Source organism: Carica papaya, chromosome 9 (genome assembly GCF_054855325.1).
Source record: "Carica papaya isolate Zhongbai chromosome 9, ASM5485532v1, whole genome shotgun sequence".
Taxonomy (NCBI): Eukaryota; Viridiplantae; Streptophyta; class Magnoliopsida; order Brassicales; family Caricaceae; genus Carica; species Carica papaya.
The window spans coordinates 34,987,319-35,005,666 of record NC_142317.1 but is presented as its reverse complement, the minus strand read 5'-3'; the positions used below and the strand labels follow the sequence as shown (position 1 = coordinate 35,005,666).

At 32.3% G+C, this 18,348-nt stretch overlaps 3 protein-coding genes across 4 annotated transcripts; 1 reads left to right on the top strand and 2 right to left on the bottom strand.

Moving 5' to 3' along the window:
• The first annotated feature begins 8,578 nt into the window (after positions 1-8,578).
• Positions 8,579-15,454, top strand: LOC110825537 (NAD(P)-binding Rossmann-fold superfamily protein). Of its 2 annotated transcripts, XM_022056004.2 has the most exons (7): positions 8,579-8,845; positions 13,231-13,383; positions 13,721-13,814; positions 14,045-14,127; positions 14,268-14,324; positions 14,482-14,635; positions 15,094-15,454. In XM_022056004.2, exons 1-7 carry the CDS (start codon positions 8,666-8,668, stop codon positions 15,327-15,329), a joined length of 957 nt encoding a protein of 318 aa, XP_021911696.2. In that variant the 5' UTR covers positions 8,579-8,665; the 3' UTR covers positions 15,330-15,454. The 2 variants fall into 2 exon arrangements, with proteins under 2 accessions (XP_021911696.2, XP_021911698.2); XM_022056006.2 differs by lacking the exon at positions 14,268-14,324.
• A 249-nt stretch (positions 15,455-15,703) lies between these two features.
• Positions 15,704-16,333, bottom strand: LOC110825536 (non-specific lipid-transfer protein D, cotyledon-specific isoform-like). The gene is made up of 2 exons (XM_088212127.1): positions 15,987-16,333; positions 15,704-15,713 (listed from the first exon to the last, which is right to left on the bottom strand). The coding sequence occupies exons 1-2, from the start codon at positions 16,331-16,333 to the stop codon at positions 15,704-15,706; spliced, it is 357 nt and encodes a 118-aa protein (XP_088068253.1).
• A 426-nt stretch (positions 16,334-16,759) lies between these two features.
• LOC110825538 (non-specific lipid-transfer protein C, cotyledon-specific isoform-like) lies at positions 16,760-17,802 on the bottom strand. The gene is made up of 2 exons (XM_022056007.2): positions 17,256-17,802; positions 16,760-16,925 (listed from the first exon to the last, which is right to left on the bottom strand). Exons 1-2 carry the CDS (start codon positions 17,597-17,599, stop codon positions 16,916-16,918), a joined length of 354 nt encoding a protein of 117 aa, XP_021911699.1. The 5' UTR covers positions 17,600-17,802; the 3' UTR covers positions 16,760-16,915.
• Positions 17,803-18,348: the final 546 nt, after the last annotated feature.

Below are 18,348 nucleotides of genomic sequence, written 5' to 3'. Positions count from 1 at the left end.
GTCTAGAACAATGACAATAGTTAATCAAGTGAGATCATACGGAGATCAAATAACTGACCAAACTATTGTTACAAAAATTTTAAAGAGTTTAACTTCCAAGTTGATCATATTGTAGCTGCAAATTGAGGAGTTTAAATACTTATCTACTCTTTCATTTGATGAATTGATGAGTTTTTTGCCGGCCCATGAGGTAACCTCTACGCATCACCCTTTACATATAGTGTTATGATACTCACTTGAGAAGTCAACTGCAATCCAACAAGGAGTACTAAGTAATTCATGGCCAACAAGAAGGATTCTAAATGTGTAACCTAGGTGAACCCCTCTATTAGTTAAAATAAGTCACTAGGTCTTACTTTTAATAATTTGTAAATAATAGAAGTTTCATTATTTAAGAGTCTTCGCGCATGTTTTATGAGCAATGCTTTATTAAAATACGTAAAATCTCTAAATTTCGTACCACCTTCTACCTTTGGAGAATACAATGATAAGTAGATACAACTCGCTCACCATGGTTATCAAGGGCTTGAATTTCTTGGTCAACTTCTATGACTAAAAAAATAGTCTTTCATTTCATGTCGTATTTTTGCTTTTCGCATTTTTTGGCAACAGTCTCTTTCACGTTTGTGGATAATTTCCTACTTGTGTCACTCCCTTTAAATACTATGAGTAAGTCACTATGATTGAACTTAACAGTAACTTGGATAAAATTGAATACATGTGGTTAAACTACTTCACCTAGTCAATTTTCAATATCATGTCATATCCGTCAAATTGAAGTACATAAAAACTGTAACCAAACTTGTAGCCTTGCATTATCTAAGTAACTAATGGTGATTTGCTGCCCATTTATTGTTGACTGTTTGGTTTTTAATTCCCTTGGAAGCACATTCATCTAGGAAAGAGTGTGAACTTTTAGTCTCCAACATGACCATCACATCAAATTGGCTAATGTTCCTCTAATTTTAATAATGTTGTCTATTATGACTCTTTCAATTGTTTATATGGATAAGAAATCATTTGATTTTTATCTTCATTGGTGACCTCATTGTCAGACATTTTTTTCATAATGTCTTATTGGTGGACTTCCTCTATTTGTTATCATGAATTTATTTTGGCAACAGTGACATGAAAAATAATGATAATCACATTTGTAGTGTGATATTGTTGACTTTCTATTTTTCATTTCTCTTTTCAGTTCTTGAAGCACATTGAAATTGGAAATTATCGTCATCCTTGTACCTCAAATTGAGTAGGAAGTCATTTTAATTAAGTTTGAACTTTTAGATATTTCAATTATATATTACTCTTAAAAGAGAGTTTGTTTGAAAATTTGGTTGAATGTGCGAGATTTGAACAATCTTATCATTTGTTGTAGTTCTAATTTGAGTATGCTAATGAAGCTAGAAAAATTTCTTTGAGAGAATGGGATCATCCACATTCACTAAGACACATAAATGTTAGAAATATTCTTGGTATTTTAGAACTGTTCTAATTTATATCAGCTTATTAAATTCTTATATAAAATCTTTTCTTGAATGCCCTCTAAATCTTCGCTAAAGCTCATCCATGAAATATTCTCACTCTAATAATCATTTTTTGCTAACCATCCTTGTACCATATATCTGCAACTTCTCCTAGGAAGAGGGATGCAACTTCCACTTTTTGTTCATCAATAGTGTTATTCAGTAAAAAAATACTTATCGCACCTCCTAACCATGCACGAGGATTTACTCCTTTAGATAATAGAATTTTCATATTTAGAAGAGCAGTTGTGAGGTATGAACCGGTTCGATTCGGAGGAACAAGTGAACTAGGTCAGCATAAGCTGTTAAGTTGAACCAATTTGGTTAAAAGTGTCAAGTGATAAGGCATCATATTTTCATGTGAACCAGGCTGCCTGTGATTTTTCCCTACTTTTTTTGTTCAAGTTAAAGACATTTCTTTCATTTGTCTCATGCAGAGGCAAGGAAGAAAGGATTTTTCTTCGCCCAAAATATCAAACAAGGATGGAACGAAGGTTTTCGACACGTCACCGGCAAAACTCTACGATGAAGCACTTTCACAATTAGATCAAGTTATTGTCAGGATTATCAATACGTCTCGCAAACTCTAGTCATGAAGTTGGTTAAGCTCTAGTTGGCTTCCTTCGTGGTTGACTCAACAACCACTATTTTGACGAGTTCCACCATAGCCTTCCCTTTGGACTTGGTGCGCGAGACAATTGATGCATAGATTTTGATTTACTCTATTTAACGACAAGGAAATGCACTACAATTTTTTATTAATAATATATTATAGACTTAAAGTTACGACTACGTCTATAATGTATCTATCTATTATAGTATAGTGTTTTATATATATATATATTTTTTTATCAATTTTGTGCTTTTACTATACCATTACCAAATACAAGTAAGACTACTTGGTTTAAAGAATTTTTAGAAATTATCATTTCACTTTATTACAAATTTTAAATAATATAATATTTAAGAACAAAATATAACCTTTTTAAAAAAAAGAAAACAATATACAATTAAAATTTTGGCCATCTAAAGTGAATCTAGTTTTAAGGGCATAATCAATACACCCAAAGTGAATCTATTTGTAATCATCAACTTTGGACTTAGGAGATTTTTGCACTAATTATAATGATGTGATTACATAACTATAAATTATAATTAAAATTTTGACCCATGCAATGTTATATAATTAGGAAATGACGTTTCATGTGCATGCCTTTTTCAGAGATTTTAGTGAGAAATTAAGCAAGCTCAATGCTTATATACATATATATATATATAATATTATATTATATTATATACATTCTTTTTAGGAATATAATGAGTAGATATACATTTGTCATGGACTAAACCCATTTCGATCTTATCAAAATCATGAGAACAGTGACAAGCATAAGTCCAATTGCACACAAAATAAATTTCCATCAAACAAGATTTGAAGTGAAAAATATGAAGGAGTTAATGGAAGTTGATTAAGAAAGAAGGAAGGAAAAAGTTAATGGAGAAGTTCTGAAACTGTTGTTTTTGAGGGAGGTGAAGTGATGGATTTGACAGAACTTGGAGTCACTATTTCCCATTAATCAAACTTTAGAATTTGTCAACCTTGCAGCTTTTCTTCTCACATGCAGTGAATCCACACATATATATATACATATATATATATATATATATATATATATACACAAACACACACACACACAAGAATAATTATCATAAATACACTTCTATTTGGAAAAAAAAAACAAAAAACAAAAAGATTATACAAAATTTTAGGTTATTTTAATGAAGAAAATTTATTCCCACAAAATATTTTTTTATAATTTAAAAATATAATAAATTTATTAAAATTTAATTATTATATTTCTATCAATATATTAATAAATTAAAATTTTAATATTATAAATAATTTATTAATAATATATAATACATTTATAAAAATGACAAACTCTGTGTTTTCAGTAAAATTTGAATTTATAACTTCTAAACTAAATGTAAAAATATTAACTTGTTGGACTCAAAAGAAATTCAAATAGAAAAGAATACCCATATGTCTATGCTTAATATATATATATTATATTAATTATTTTTTGATTCTACAATTAGAATTTTATATTTTTTTATAAGGGTGTAATTCAAGTTGAATTGTGTGTTCATTGTATGTTTATGTTAAGAGGTTGGTAATGTTATTTCTTTGTAAAGAAATTAATTATATTATTATTAATATACAAATATTATTTTTTAATTATTAAATATACAAAAAAATTTATTAAAAATAAAATAATATATTAACAATTTATAATTTACTACATTTTTGTTTATTTATTTATTTATTTTTTTCTCAGATAAAAACGAACTTCATTAATATGAGGGTAAGTATTACAATATACGAAAAAGACAATGTCTCCCAGACAGAAAAGTTCGAATACGAACGAGCTTCTCTCGTTTAAGTTGTGTGCTACTATATTTCCTTCTCTTTTTACCCAATTGACAGAGATGTCGAGCCGAGCAGCAAGCAATATTTTACGGTCCTCTACTATATATATATCTTAGTTTTCATGATGAAGATGATAAATTTGTACATTATACACCAGCTATATCTACATTATGTGAGCCCTTTAATTTGTCTCATTAGTAAACTTGAGGTAAAGAAATTCAAAATTATTGATTGAGAAAGATATGTAATTTCCAGCTAGTAGAATTTACTATAAAAGCATTTAAGTATTATTTTTAATTAGTAAAATACATTAAAAAAATTAATTATTTAATTGGCACATCTAGTTAAGTGATTTAATTAATTTTGTTATTCAATTGTTTACACCAACATAGATTTTTATGTTAAGCTTAAGAAGAATTTTTGCATTAATTAAAATAATGAACTTGACGGATGTATAGCTATGCTCGACATTATATTTAGAACTTTATCGAGCATTGGGGGTATTTTCTAAACCAAATGACTCTTGAAAATTGTTATGATGATTTTATTGTTGCTATAGTGTAAGATGTAGATTTAATTCACATATCAAGAGTAGATATGTAATATTTGGACCCGAAATTTAGTATGAAATTAATTTTAACATTTTGAAATGTATAAAAGTTTATTTTTTAAATTAATAAATTTTAATTTAATGTGAAATTATAGAAAAAAAAGGTTATATATGAAATTGAAAATAATTTTGAGAAAAAAGAGTGCAAATTTGGGTTCGAGTGGTATTTTTGCAAGAAATATCAGAAACTGGAGGTCATAATGCAAATAAAGAAAATTTGACCACGTAGGACCACCCAGTCAGCAGACTTGACGAATCGGAGCGTACCGCGTGGCAAGACACGCTGACTCGGTTCTATGCGGGAGGTCACGCTGGTGATCCGCGTACCCTGCGATCGGACGACACAGAAGTGATCCCACGCAGGTGCATGGTTCGGATCCGTTTTTCCCTTATACACGATCGGACGGTCGAGATCAAAACGATGAAAGGTTTAGATTCGTTTCTTCTTTAAGCGCGATCAAATAGTCGAGATCAAACGCGACGACTGACCTAAATTAACACAAGATGGTAATAAATATTTCGCATCACATTGAACCCAACCCTTAGCCACCAGTCTCTCGCTGGAGAAGAAGAACCAGGCGCCGGAGAAGAGAGCTAACCACTAACGGCCGCCGCACCGGAGCCATTTTTGACTGCCAAAAGAGGTAACAATTCTCCTACCCGCTCAGACCAAAACGAACGGTGAGTGAGCCGAAAATCGCAGGCAAAGCCTGACAGAGCCGCCGCGGGCAAAACTAGCAACCTCCTCCGATGAACCCTTTCTCGTTTTTCGTTTCGTGCGATTTTTTTACCGTTGTGTTCACTGTTTTGTTTTCTACAGGTTGACTGAAGAAGAACTCCCAATCGCGAAGGTGAGCGGCGGAGCCGCCGCACCCGAAAAATTTCACCACTTGTAGGTTTTTATTTTCTAATTTTTTCGGCCAATCGAGATCCTCTAACGTATTTTTTCGTAGGAATATGTATAAAATTGGTAGAAACCGGCCAAAATCGACCAAAACCGGCAAAACTGGGGCAAACCGCCGCTGCAGGCGGTGGTGCCCTCGTCGGAGCACGGCGATGTCGTAGTGCCGGAATCCCGAAATTGGTTAGAAAGAATTTTTAACATCGATTTTAAATTTTTAGAGTATTTTTTAGTACGTGAAGCGTGTTTAATCTCCGTAGGAAAATTCGGGAAGCCTGAGGATCGCTAGTAAGCGTAATAAAAAGTTCAGTGTTTCAGACACTGATTCGGATAAGAATCCATCACCCTATTCCCTGTTATGGAATTGAAGTTTAATAATCAATAATATAATATTTTGTAAAATTTAGAAAAAAACTTTGAGAATGATTATAGATCATAAATGGAGTCGGAACTGGTTAGTTATTTATTTGTCATGTTTAACTGATTATTTAATTTTACAACTTTAAATATTTGATAATATATTGAAATAATTAAATGTATCAGTTGTGATTTTTTGATACATATATCGCTTGTCTTGCGTGATTTATGGTTGATTTGTAAAACTTGAAATTAATATACAAATAAAAAATTACTTAATTATGTGAATTAATAAATGATTGTCTTACTAGATATTTTGAGAGATGGTGGACGAACCGGATAAATAGGAAACCCTATCATGGGTGCTACCTCATAACAGACAGAGTATCATTGGATGATATTTTTGGCGCTCATACCGGACGAGGTATCGAGGAATAGTATTTTTGGTACTCATATCAGACAGGATATGAGGATGACCGGTTAGTTGACAAGTTTATATATTAAGTTCACATATAGTGGAATATATCTATGGATGCCTATGGATACCAGTAAGCAAATAAAAAAGAAAAGTTGTTGTTCTTATTCACTTGAATATGAGATCATAATGTTATTTAAGTTATTATCTCTATAGATCGATTTTGAAAATCTCGCAACAGTAAGTATACAATAAATAATTTTTCTTATGATAAATAAAATTACTTAAATTAAGAGCTCTATTGGTTGTTTTTATATTTTTTATCAACCTTCAGTTTTTGTATCGATGAGTAGTGTAATATACTTATTAGGCTCGTGTAGCTTTCCCCCTCCTCTATTAACCATTTCAGATCAAAAAGTTCAAGATTCATATCCTAATCAGTAGGAGAGCTGTGAGTAGGTGTCTCCCCAGATCCTATCAAGAGCTAGTGGATGTTAATCTCTCTACAACATTTATTTACTATTTTCATATGTTATTATGTTTTTTGTTATGAACCGCTGTGAAATAGACATTTCTGTAGCCATATTGGGCATGCTAATTTATGTGTAAGAAATGTAAACCTTAACCTTATTATACACTTCTACATTTAATTTATGACTTTGTTTCTATTTAAGTTCCAGGTCTTTACATGATATAAACTCTTGTCTTAAATCATTGAAATTAATAAGTTAAAATAGACGAAATAAAGTATAACATAGAGTTTTGACTGATAGAATGCTACAACAAAAAATTTAGAGATGTATAAAGGCGTAGGACCAAACATAATGAAGGCTTTAATATCATTGTAGTGATGAATAAACAAAGAATGATTAGCAAGAAAGAAAGGGACGATCTTACAAGACAGTAATAAAATATTAAAACGAGCTCTTAGAGCTAGCTTGAAGGTCCATAAAAATATAAATTGATTTTGCAAACAGTTAAGGAAATCATTGTCGACAAAAACTTGAGGCTGAGACTTGTAAACTTCATTTGGGTGACCATACATAAAGACATTTAAAATTTCCGATTGTTGAACATCCCACCCTCTAAAAACTACAATGACAAGCTAAGTCCAATAGTGGTGAATTTATCTCTTCAATTACATCATTTGTTTTTAGGGCAAGCTATATAAGAATCAATATGTCATTCATTCCTTTTAATAAAAAAATATTCTTAGCTAATATACCCACTTATTTTTGTTATATTACCATGCAATGACTTAAAAATTAAAGTTCGTGTGTTTTTCATAACAACTGATATAAATTCTTTAACATTATATATTCCTTATTTTCTTATGTTATTTAATATTGTAAAATGATTAAAGCTCAAAACTTGGTTGGAAGAGTTTAGATAAACGTAGTCATTTATGTAGGTTGACTCAAGTGTTTTGAGGCACCTTAAACATACTTTGGCTATATGTTGATGATAATGTTAAGGTTCTCGTAGAAAATGAGGATCCTTTAACCTATTAGTTGATAATATTTGCTATCGACTCTAAAGAATGGTAGACAACCATAAAATTTGAAACTGACTCTATATACTATAATAAAGTTTTGGACTTTAATGAATCCATTTGGAGAAATTCGTCCCATAAGAAAACAAAAGGGTCTTCAAAAGAGACAAGTAATAGATATAAAGATAAAGATCATGTACCTTGATCGAAGGACAATAGAACTTCAAGATGGCCTTACAATAGTGGTTTTACGGCGACAATAGAGGCGACTGTGCTCGACCAAAGGACCTATTCTAGAGGCCTTAATGGGATGAAAGATTGTGCCTATACGAGTGCAAGCCAACGAAGGCAATTGTGCTTGACCATCGTGTCCTCCAATTGTTAGACTAAAAAAAGAGAAGGGAGCTCATTTGACCATGCATCAATGAGACTATTTAAAGTCTCTGCGTAGAGGAGAAAAACGAGATTTAGGATTGAGGCAATGACCATTTTTTTAAATTTGTAAATTGATTTGAACCGCTCTATATCAAATTTTTTTTAGTACTATATCAAATATCATATAACATCTTACGTGACATTTAACTAATACTTAGAGTAGTTAGAAGGTAATACATATTAATACATTTGATATATGACACTTGATTTAATAGTATTAACTTTTATTAATGGAAAGAAGTAAATAAAAAATATTTCAAAATTATAAAAATTAATTTCAGAATAATTTTCAATATATTTTTTAAGAAATTATAATGAAATGGTAAATATTAAATCCCATAATTATATTAAAAAGTTTTAATTTTTAAAATTTCATAAAAAAAAAAAGTTTTAATTTTTAAGAAAGAAAAGTTTATGGGTCTGGCCAGGCCGTTGGGAGGGTTTTGAAGACTGTCACTCGTTATCTTCTTTCTCGCCATTCCCATCTTTCAAATCTAAATGCAGAACAAGATGAAGGTCTGGGTAATGGGTTACCGTTCGTTAGTGGGTGTAACGCCATTAATGTCTTTGAGAAGAAACAGAACCTTTGCTTTTACATCATCTTCAGATTCGGCTCTCAAATGGGAAGGTGGGGTTTCAATGGTGCAAGGAGCTTCTAGAGGAATTGGCCTTGAATTTGTGAGCTTTCTTTCTTCTTATTCTTCTTCTCCCTATTCTCTGTATCTCTTTCATATTCTGTTCTATGCTTGTTTAAATGATGAAGTTAGGAAAGAAGAAATCATGGTAGTGTTATAATTTGGCTCTTACAAGTGATGGGTCTTTTCTGTTCTGGAATTAACATAAACGGAGCCTTTAGAACAGAGAAAAATAATTAGAAAAGGATAGAAAAAAATCATCCAAACCAAACACAATCTTGAATTTGGATCAGTTATTGTTCTCAAGTGTTATAGTGCTCAAGTTAATTAATATACTCATTTTTGGTGAACCAGTGTTGAATCATACCTTGAGAAATTCTTTATTTGTTTCTGTTTCTTTACTCTTGAGTCTGCTTAACTTCCTCTGAAAGTTAAACAAACATTGCAATTTCTTTGATCTCATAGTGTAGCTAAGACTAATTAGAAAATAAATTATTTAAAAAATAAAATAAAATATTTAATATTAATAAGAAGCACTCACTAAGTTATGTTTTTTATATATATATATATATATATATATGTCCTTGTTTAAAACACCAATTTCAGCTGTAAATAGAAAAAGCTGCCTGAGTTTTTCCCAAGCAAAGGTTACAGAATCAAGTCATATTATCAGTCTTTAATCTCATAGTGTTGTTAAGCTAGTCTTTTTTTGATAAAAGAAGTACTGTTAGAAAAGGTAAATTTAAAAAGAAACATCAATGGAGGATAAGAGATCCTCATCAAACAAGAAAGAAAACAAAAATAATACTGACCATTTGCCTACCTCTTTGGAATGGAAAGGAAAATCCATGAACCTTATCACAAAGAGATGCCAAAAAAATCTTCCTATTCCGCAGAAATGAAGAAAGGTTAAGCTAGTTTTCTAAAGGTTAGGCAGAGAAAGGTTAAATAGAGTGGATAATCCTTATTTTCCAGACGCATAGATATTTCCATCAGCGTCAATTTCATTCATGATTATGTTGACTAATGTTGTTAACTGCACTGATTGACTTTAGGATTAAACTCATATTGCTTACTATTTCAAAGTGACTCATACTGATTTTTTGAATGCCTTTTGTTGAAGGAGAATTAGAGCTAAACTTTTATGCTTGGAATCTAGTTTTAGTGTCAGAGATAACTTGACATGACATTGGGGTAGGTGTGGGATCTCTGTCCTACAATTTGTTTTCATGTCAGGCACTCGATAATCCTGAACCAGGGACAATGATGTATGATGATATGAAGAAGATGATAAAGACTCCTTTGTCATGAGTTGTAAAAAAGCAAAAGAAAAAAAAAAGCTAGTCCTTGGATATCTAAATTTTTAACATTTTTGCATACCCAAGTAAATCAACTATTTATTTATTACTTAATTAGAATCAATTTTTTTCATTGCAAATATGAATCTATATCTTTCTTTTCTATGCCGGTCTTAAAGACTGTATCTTGTTATATATAGTATATTATCTTACCTTCTTGTCAGGAATAATTGTGTTGTATTCTCATTGAATAATATGTCCCTATATATACAAATTTTAGGGATAAGAAAAAGAAAAATTACAATTAATTACAAAGAGTGTATTTTACTTTAACACCCGAGTGTATTTTACTTCAATATCCTTTAATCTAGTTTAGCCTTATTCATACATAAAGTATATTCTTTAACATTTCTCTTCAAATTTGGAAATAGATATTATTTATCCCCAGTTTGATAATGATAGTTTGGAAGATTAGATTACTCAAGTCTTAATCAACACGTCTACAAGTTGTGTCTTTTACTGTAACACCCTTTAATCTAATTTATCACTATTTATAAAGTATATTCTATAATACTTCCTATAAGCTTTTTTTACTTTAATCCATACCCATATTGGATATTTGCACAACCAAAGGCCGATAAGATAAGAGCAAAAAATGGACAGAATAAGTATGATAAATGGATAATTAACAATGTCCCTTATTATTAATTTCCTTAACGCTCAAAGGTAGAGCTTAGATATTCATTCGGCCTACTTTGTTATGCGAAAGCAAATCTTCTTTTGGTTGCAAAATATGATAGGAAGGATGTTTCTATTGCTTCCATGAATTTGACATTGCACAAGTAACAATAAATTTAAATGACTTACAGTTTGCTTAATTTTGCTTCTAAACTTAAAAATGGGCGTAAGATTTTGTTTCTTACTTCTTCAACTAATCACATTACCTTAAACAAATAAATCTATTCGGTCTAAAATTTTCCATAGAGATTATTCTAGCACAACTAGCATTGATATTGCAAGGATATCATGACTCTTTAAGGATTGCAAACACTAGACTGTATCCTGCTTTCAGGTTCCTCAATATCTGACTCAGGGAATCTGAATGTTGCTGCTATTCCTACTTGCATGAATTAAATGACTACTGTAGCAATAAAAAAGTAACTTGAGCTCCTGAATATTAATTATCTTACAATTGTCTATTACGTCAAGGATTCTCAGCTGTGTCACTCTGTTTCAAGGTTATAACTGTTTGTACGCTTATGTGCCTAACCCCCGCCCCCTTGATGCACTATTAAGTGATTTCTTGCATTAACCAACTGCCATTATTTTAGTTGTTTCCATAACCAAATTATCAAAGCCCTAAGCCACAATACTGAATTACTTGATTATGTTGGTCAAGCACTACAGCAAATTGCTCGTCCCCAAATCTTTTGATATCTTCTTCATACATATTTTCTCAAAAAAAAAAAAAAAAAACTTCTTCATGCGTATTTCTCATCATTCTTGGATGTGAAGCCTAGAACAAGGGAACACTCTTGTGAAATATTTGAATTAAGGTGAATAATTCTTCCAAAAGCTTAAACTTGATAAGATATGGGCCTACTTGGTTATTTATATGTTTCACCATGGCTTCTCTTGCATATGTTGACTAAGCATGTACAAAGCATACATCCACCATGCTTATGTTGAGTATAAAAGGGGATAGCCAGGATTCAAACTTAGGTGACAATCTGAAAAAGCCTAAACTTGATAGAAAATAGCCCAATTTATTTTTTGCATATAGTTAGTCTCGTTATTTCCAAAACCTAATTATTTTACATGATATCATAATCAGAACTGGTATCATAATTATTTTAGTCAACGTTCTTTTGATTCACTATTGGGCCTGGGAAACGTACAAAATTCATCAATATTTCTTTGCCTTGAACTTCTAGTTGCTCACTATTGCATTTCTATGCTTTATTTGGAGTTTGGCTCATAGGCTAAGTTCAAAATCCTGCTTCCACTTGAAGGGTGGTGTAAACATATAATATAGAATAATAAGTTTGATCCTCTCATGTCAACTTTAATTTTTTGGGACACTTGGTCACTACTTAGGTATCCCGCAACTCTGATAAGATTCGTAGTAGTCCAGTTTGAGCTCCAATTAAATTTCTTGGGCTGAATGGTTAATAGAAAAGTCACTTCAGACTCCAGTTTTCTTTCTGTTTTCTAATTTTGTTCTTGGGGTGTTTGGATTGACTTATTAATTTTTAGCGCTTTAAATGCATAGAATTTTTAGCTCTAATGAACTTATAACTTTACAGTGCTTTAAGTAGGAAAAATGGTTAGATACTTGGCTTTTGTTCCTGGCTTTTTAGACATTAATAAGCTGTCAAGTATTTGTTAATATTGAAGTGTTAAGCTGAAAAATGTAGTAAAATATCTAAAAATGGTATAGTTATTCTTTAAAATAAGTTGCAAGTGTAATATTTCGTTTCGACAAGGGCTGTTGAGCTCAGAAGTAATGTAAAAGGAGCTTTTAGTTGTCTATTTAAAGCTCTTAAGAAGTGCTATTCTAGGGAGCCTTTATTTTTGTGCTAAAAAGCTTTATAGCTTTTAATACCGTTAAGAATAATCCAGACACCCATAAGCTTATGTTTTAATAAAAAATGTTCTCTAAGCACATTTGACTACAAAAAAACCCAACCTAGAGACCTTCTTTGTTTGGCAAGTCATACTAGAGTTTGTTGCCATTGTCATATTTTTTTGGGAAAAAGTTTCCTGATTTTTGCCATTCTTATGATTGGTTATCATGTTAATATTATATCCCTTCTATTAGTAAAATCTGCAGATCCTGAAAATAAGTGTTTATATTCACTTAAGAAAATTTATGGGTCCATAATGAGCTTTATCCAATCCACTTTAACTAATGAAAATTCTGCCAGGCAGGTTTCACATGTGCAAACATGACAGGCTCTGCCTTATCAAAGCTGCAGAAGTGAGATGTTGTTTGCACCAAAATGTTACTTGTGCATAGTTTAGGGAGAATGAAATTGGGTCTTCTCTTTGTGATCAGTATCCAATGTGAATTAACAATTAGTCAATTCTAGCTGCTCTAACTTGGCCTTGTTTTCCATTTCTCATGCAGGTTAAACAGCTTCTGGAGAAAAATGAGCTAGGCCATGTTATAGCCACTTGTCGTGATCCTAATGGGGCAACTGGTCTTCTTGATTTGAAAAATAAGTTTACAGAACGCCTCAACATTCTAGAGCTGGATGTTACCAAAGAAAGCACCATAGAGGTTACATGACATCTTTCTTTTCTTGGTTCCGTTTTTCTTTTGTATGAAGAGGAACCGTCAATGGAAAATATAATGTATGCATTTTCTCCGAGTCATTTCATCTTCTCTCAACTGTATTAATTTGTCCTTTCCAGCGTTAATTTAGCTCAATACATATGAGACCAAAAAGAACACGGGAATTTTACAACTTTTGAATTGGAAACCTAATGACATCTTTAGTTTTGACTTGTTTTCTTTTCTTGTCTTCGCAATTCAATGATGCGATATAGTGCAGCGCTATATATAAATCATATCTTAGTTTAACATTTGTTGTTTCTTGGTGAAATATCCTATTCAGGCATCTGCAAGGTCCATAAAAGAAAGATATGGCTATCTGAACCTTCTCATTAATGCTTCAGGCATTCTTTCAATACCTAATGTGCTACAACCAGGTAGGAGCTTTGGGTTAGTAATTGTTTAATGGAACATTAAGCTTATCTTTGAGGGAGCAGATAGAAATGGCGCCTAGTAACTTTTTAAGCTAGTCAGTCAGCTTGAATTTCAGTCATTCGGTTACCTAATTGCTAGGAGTTTGGTTGGACTGTTTACTCTTTTGTTTTCTTTTTAATTCCCTTCTAATGTGGGAACGAAAATTACTCTTTCCCTTTAATTTCCAGTACAGAGACAACATTAAACAAGGTTGAGAAGTCATCTTTAATGCTTGCTTATGAGGTTAATGCAGTTGGTCCTATACTAGTGATAAAGGTAAGGCTCTTTTGCTTTCTTATATTGTTCAATGTATCTAGAAAAGCTGTGAGGTTAGCTAATTTTGCACTATATTCAAGTTTAAATCTTTAATGGCCAATTTTGAGTTCCGAGTCATCTCGGAATTTGTTTTTGTACAGTTTGGCTTGCAGTTTAGTGACAGAAGTAGAGAACAATATGGAAAGAATTTCTCCAAAGTAGGTAATAAGTATAAAAGGTAAAATTGGAAAATAACATGTGAACACAAGAAGAAAAGAAATTAGATTCATATACTACTTCCTAATAAGACTTTGACATTGTTCCTCCGTGAAAGTCATTGGCATTTCTACTTCTATTTGTGGTTTTTGTTAGCAGCATATGTGGCCGCTCCTTAAGGTTGGGGGAGGCTCTGGGACTAACAGGGACGTCGCAGTTATTGCCAATCTAAGTGCTAGAGTGGGATCTATTGGGGACAATCGTCTCGGGGGTTGGCATGCTTATCGATCTTCAAAAGCTGCACTTAATCAGTGTACTGATCATTTCCACAATTTTCTTCTATTGGAAGTAGTTGCATTGAAAAAGATTTTTCATACTTGACCCCTCACATGAACAATAAGAATGGAGGATGTGTTTATCCATCAAAATAGAGTGAGGATTGGACTGCGTATTTCTATGTAAGGAACTTATTTAGGTGAAGTTTTTTCAAGTAAGATTTCTATTATTACCCTACATATTATATAGAAATCAATGCACAAAGTAGGGGTGGGATTTTACAAATTTAACAGGCATCCAACAAGTACAAACCCCATTCCTTCACTAATATTGTACAAGCTCTCTGTTCTCTGTGGCATTTTGGGTTTGTTGGTAGCTAGCTATCAGATCTTTCAGCAAGTTATTTGCCCTAAGATTCTTTTGCATTCTTATCAAAAGAAATTTCAAAGAACACTGAAAAATATTGACAGTTCTTTTATCAACTTTTTGTTGCAGTGACAAAAACAGTGTCGGTAGAGCTTACTCGGAAAAGGGATCAAATCGTATGCATTCTATTACATCCAGGCACGGTTGACACTGATCTATCTCGGCCATTTCAGAGAAACGTCCCGGAAAGCAAGCTTTTCACGAAAGAGTTCTCAGTGCAGAAGCTGTTGCATATAATTGAAAATGCAAAGAGCAATGACAATGGCAAGTTCTTCGCTTGGGATGGTCAGGAAATTCCTTGGTGATAACTTGTGTTTGTTTGTATACAGAGAATCACTGAGAAACTCAAATTTGGATTTGCTTTGTTAATGGATTATTTATCTAACAATTTCAGTTCTTTCAGATGAAATTTCATTCCTTGGCCATGGAATTGTTATTGTACTAATGTACGTATATATATATATATATATGCATGTTTTGAAAATAATCATATCGACCAACATTTTCTTGGTGGAATGCTTGTTACTTCTGCCCCTCTTTAAATATAAGATTGTAGACTTGAATTGAACTGTATGTATGTGTATTCTTACTATAAGTTTATGGTATTATTAGTTGTTCTGTAATTGATAAGGAAATATTACTTAATTATTAAAATATATAATTTTTTCTGCTATAAGACTCAGTTTATCCTGCAAAATCCACATAGTTTAATGCAATGAAAAGAAACATAAACATATATACATACATATATATATATATATATCGATTACAATGACCACATATATAATGATTTATTTATGTATATGTGATCAAAAACATCTAACTCAAATAATATAACACTTTCATAAAACAATTTGATGATTCTGAGTTTAACTCTAACTCTCACCCTGTCTTAAAACAATATATATATATGGGTATGTATGTATATACATATATGAAGAAAAAAAAATTGAGAGACTTACGTATCACAGTTGGTGGAAATGGAAACAGGGAAGCCAACTTTTATATTGCAAGCTTGAGGGATCTTGCTCAAGAACCTGTCCTGGACACCCAACGACTTAGCTCCAGCCTTCAAGCACCTGCAAATATCTTTCTTATCATCCACACTCTTCAAACTCTGAGCCAGCTGCGGCAGCCCACTGCAGCATGCGCCAGAAGCCACGGCGTCCTTCCCGGTGGCGAACCCAACACACGCGACTGCCTTGGCTTCCACACTGCTGCATGGCACGGCTGCTTCGCATGAATACAACACCGTCCGAGAAAACATCGGAGGCTCAACAAGAGAAGGACACCATTGAACCAAGTACATGTAGATGTTGTTTAACTTCCATTGGATCGAATTGCTCAGAATCCAAAGCTATTGCAACTGGAAAATCTCTCTTAATAATCATATAGATTGTGCTTGCTGAACCATGGCTTGCTCCTAGCTCAAGAACTCAATCTCGTTCTGAGTCCATCGAACCCACACTTCTACAAAAAAAATACACCATATCCAACTTGCATTGTCTCTGAGGATGCTTCTAATATCTACAGACCTCGATTTTTCCAAGAATTCGTAAGTTCGAATCGAATTATGTTTTCGGAAGTTACTTTTTTTATATTGTGCTCGATATATTTCTTTGATGTAATTAATTAAGGTATGAATTTACTCAAAAAAAAAAAAAATGGCTATGTATTTCGATTATATTATGAATTTACTTAATTGTTATGTATAATCACAAATTAAAGGAAGACATTAACGAAGAAATATAATTTTATTATCAATAATTTAAGGCCAAAAGTCTGGTACAATAAAGATTGCCCCAACTGTTTTATTCATATATGCTATTTCCTCTCTCGTTCTAAGATCATAATACTCCTCTATCAGTTCGTCCTTGAGCTTCATAGCAGTTCAGTGAATCCTGCAAAGCCCACATTATGAAATCAATGGTGGTTTAAAAGATATTATACACTTAATTGGTCATCGTTTACACATAATATATATATATATATATATATATATATATTAGCTAGTAAGTAAAGAGTACTTTTCACGTCGTGACTAAATCTCTCTCTGACCAAGTTAAAGACAAGTTGTTAATACCTAAAATAAGAAATTTCACCAGAAAAATTTTTGTAGTCGTGTCTAAAATATAATGTGCATATATATATATATATCGAACATTGGAGCCTTGGGACTCTACAGAGATAAATATATATACACACACACACACATAGAAAATGTGACTTACGTTTCGCAGTTAGTGGAGATGGAAACCGGGAAGCCAACTTTGATGTTGCAAGCTTGTGGGATCTGGCTCAAGAACTTGTCTTGAACGCCGAGAGACTTGGCGCCGGCCTTCAAGCAGCGGCAAATAGCCTTCTTATCGTCCACAGTCTTGACTGTCTGAGCGAGCTGCTGCAGCCCTGAGCAGCATGTAGCAGTCGGCTTTGCGTCCTTGCCTGTGGCAAACCCTACGCAGGCCGCTGCTCTCATGTCCACAGTGCTGCATGGCACAGCCGCTTCGCTGAGGAAGAAGATGAAGGAAACCAGGAAGACAACGCACAAGACAGTTGAACGAGTGTTCATCTTCATCTTTGAAAACCCTCTTTGTCGATCTAAACAAAATCACAAGGTTTTGTTGAATTTGATTTTGATGGATGGTGTATTGATGGAAAGGTGGTATAGGTTGAAGGAGTATTTATAGAGTGGTGAAAGATTATCTGATCACTTGGTTTGAGCATTCCAATGAGATTCCGGAGCAGCTGCAGGAGCAGGAGGTCAATTTTCTTGGGATTGATTAAACAAATTAACATACCGTATCTTATATATATATATATATATATGTGTGTGTATGTATGTATGTATGTATGTATGTGAGTATATATGGTTAGTGAAAAACTTTATTTAAATTAGTATTCTCAAAATTATTTTCTTATATTAATACATATATATATATATATATGATATAATGATTAATAGTTTATTAAATACAACGAAAAAAATGCTCACGATAAAATTTTTATTATTAAAAAGCTCGTAAACATAAAATTTAAAGATAAAGCACACAATTGCAAAATATCGAAGTTATTCTCAAGATTTGATAAATCAATTGAGAGCCATGAAGGTAACACTACATAACGAACTTCCGGTGTTCTTGCCTTTGAGCTCTTAACAATGTTGTTTCAAATAGTGTCTCGTTTTTAATTTTCGTAAAATATAATTAATTCAATTAGTACACAGGACAGAAGGATACGAGCATTGATGCTTCACAAACTCTTGCCATAATTTCAAAACAATAGAGATATGAGTACGTCATAATGGTATTACGAGACAAAATTTTA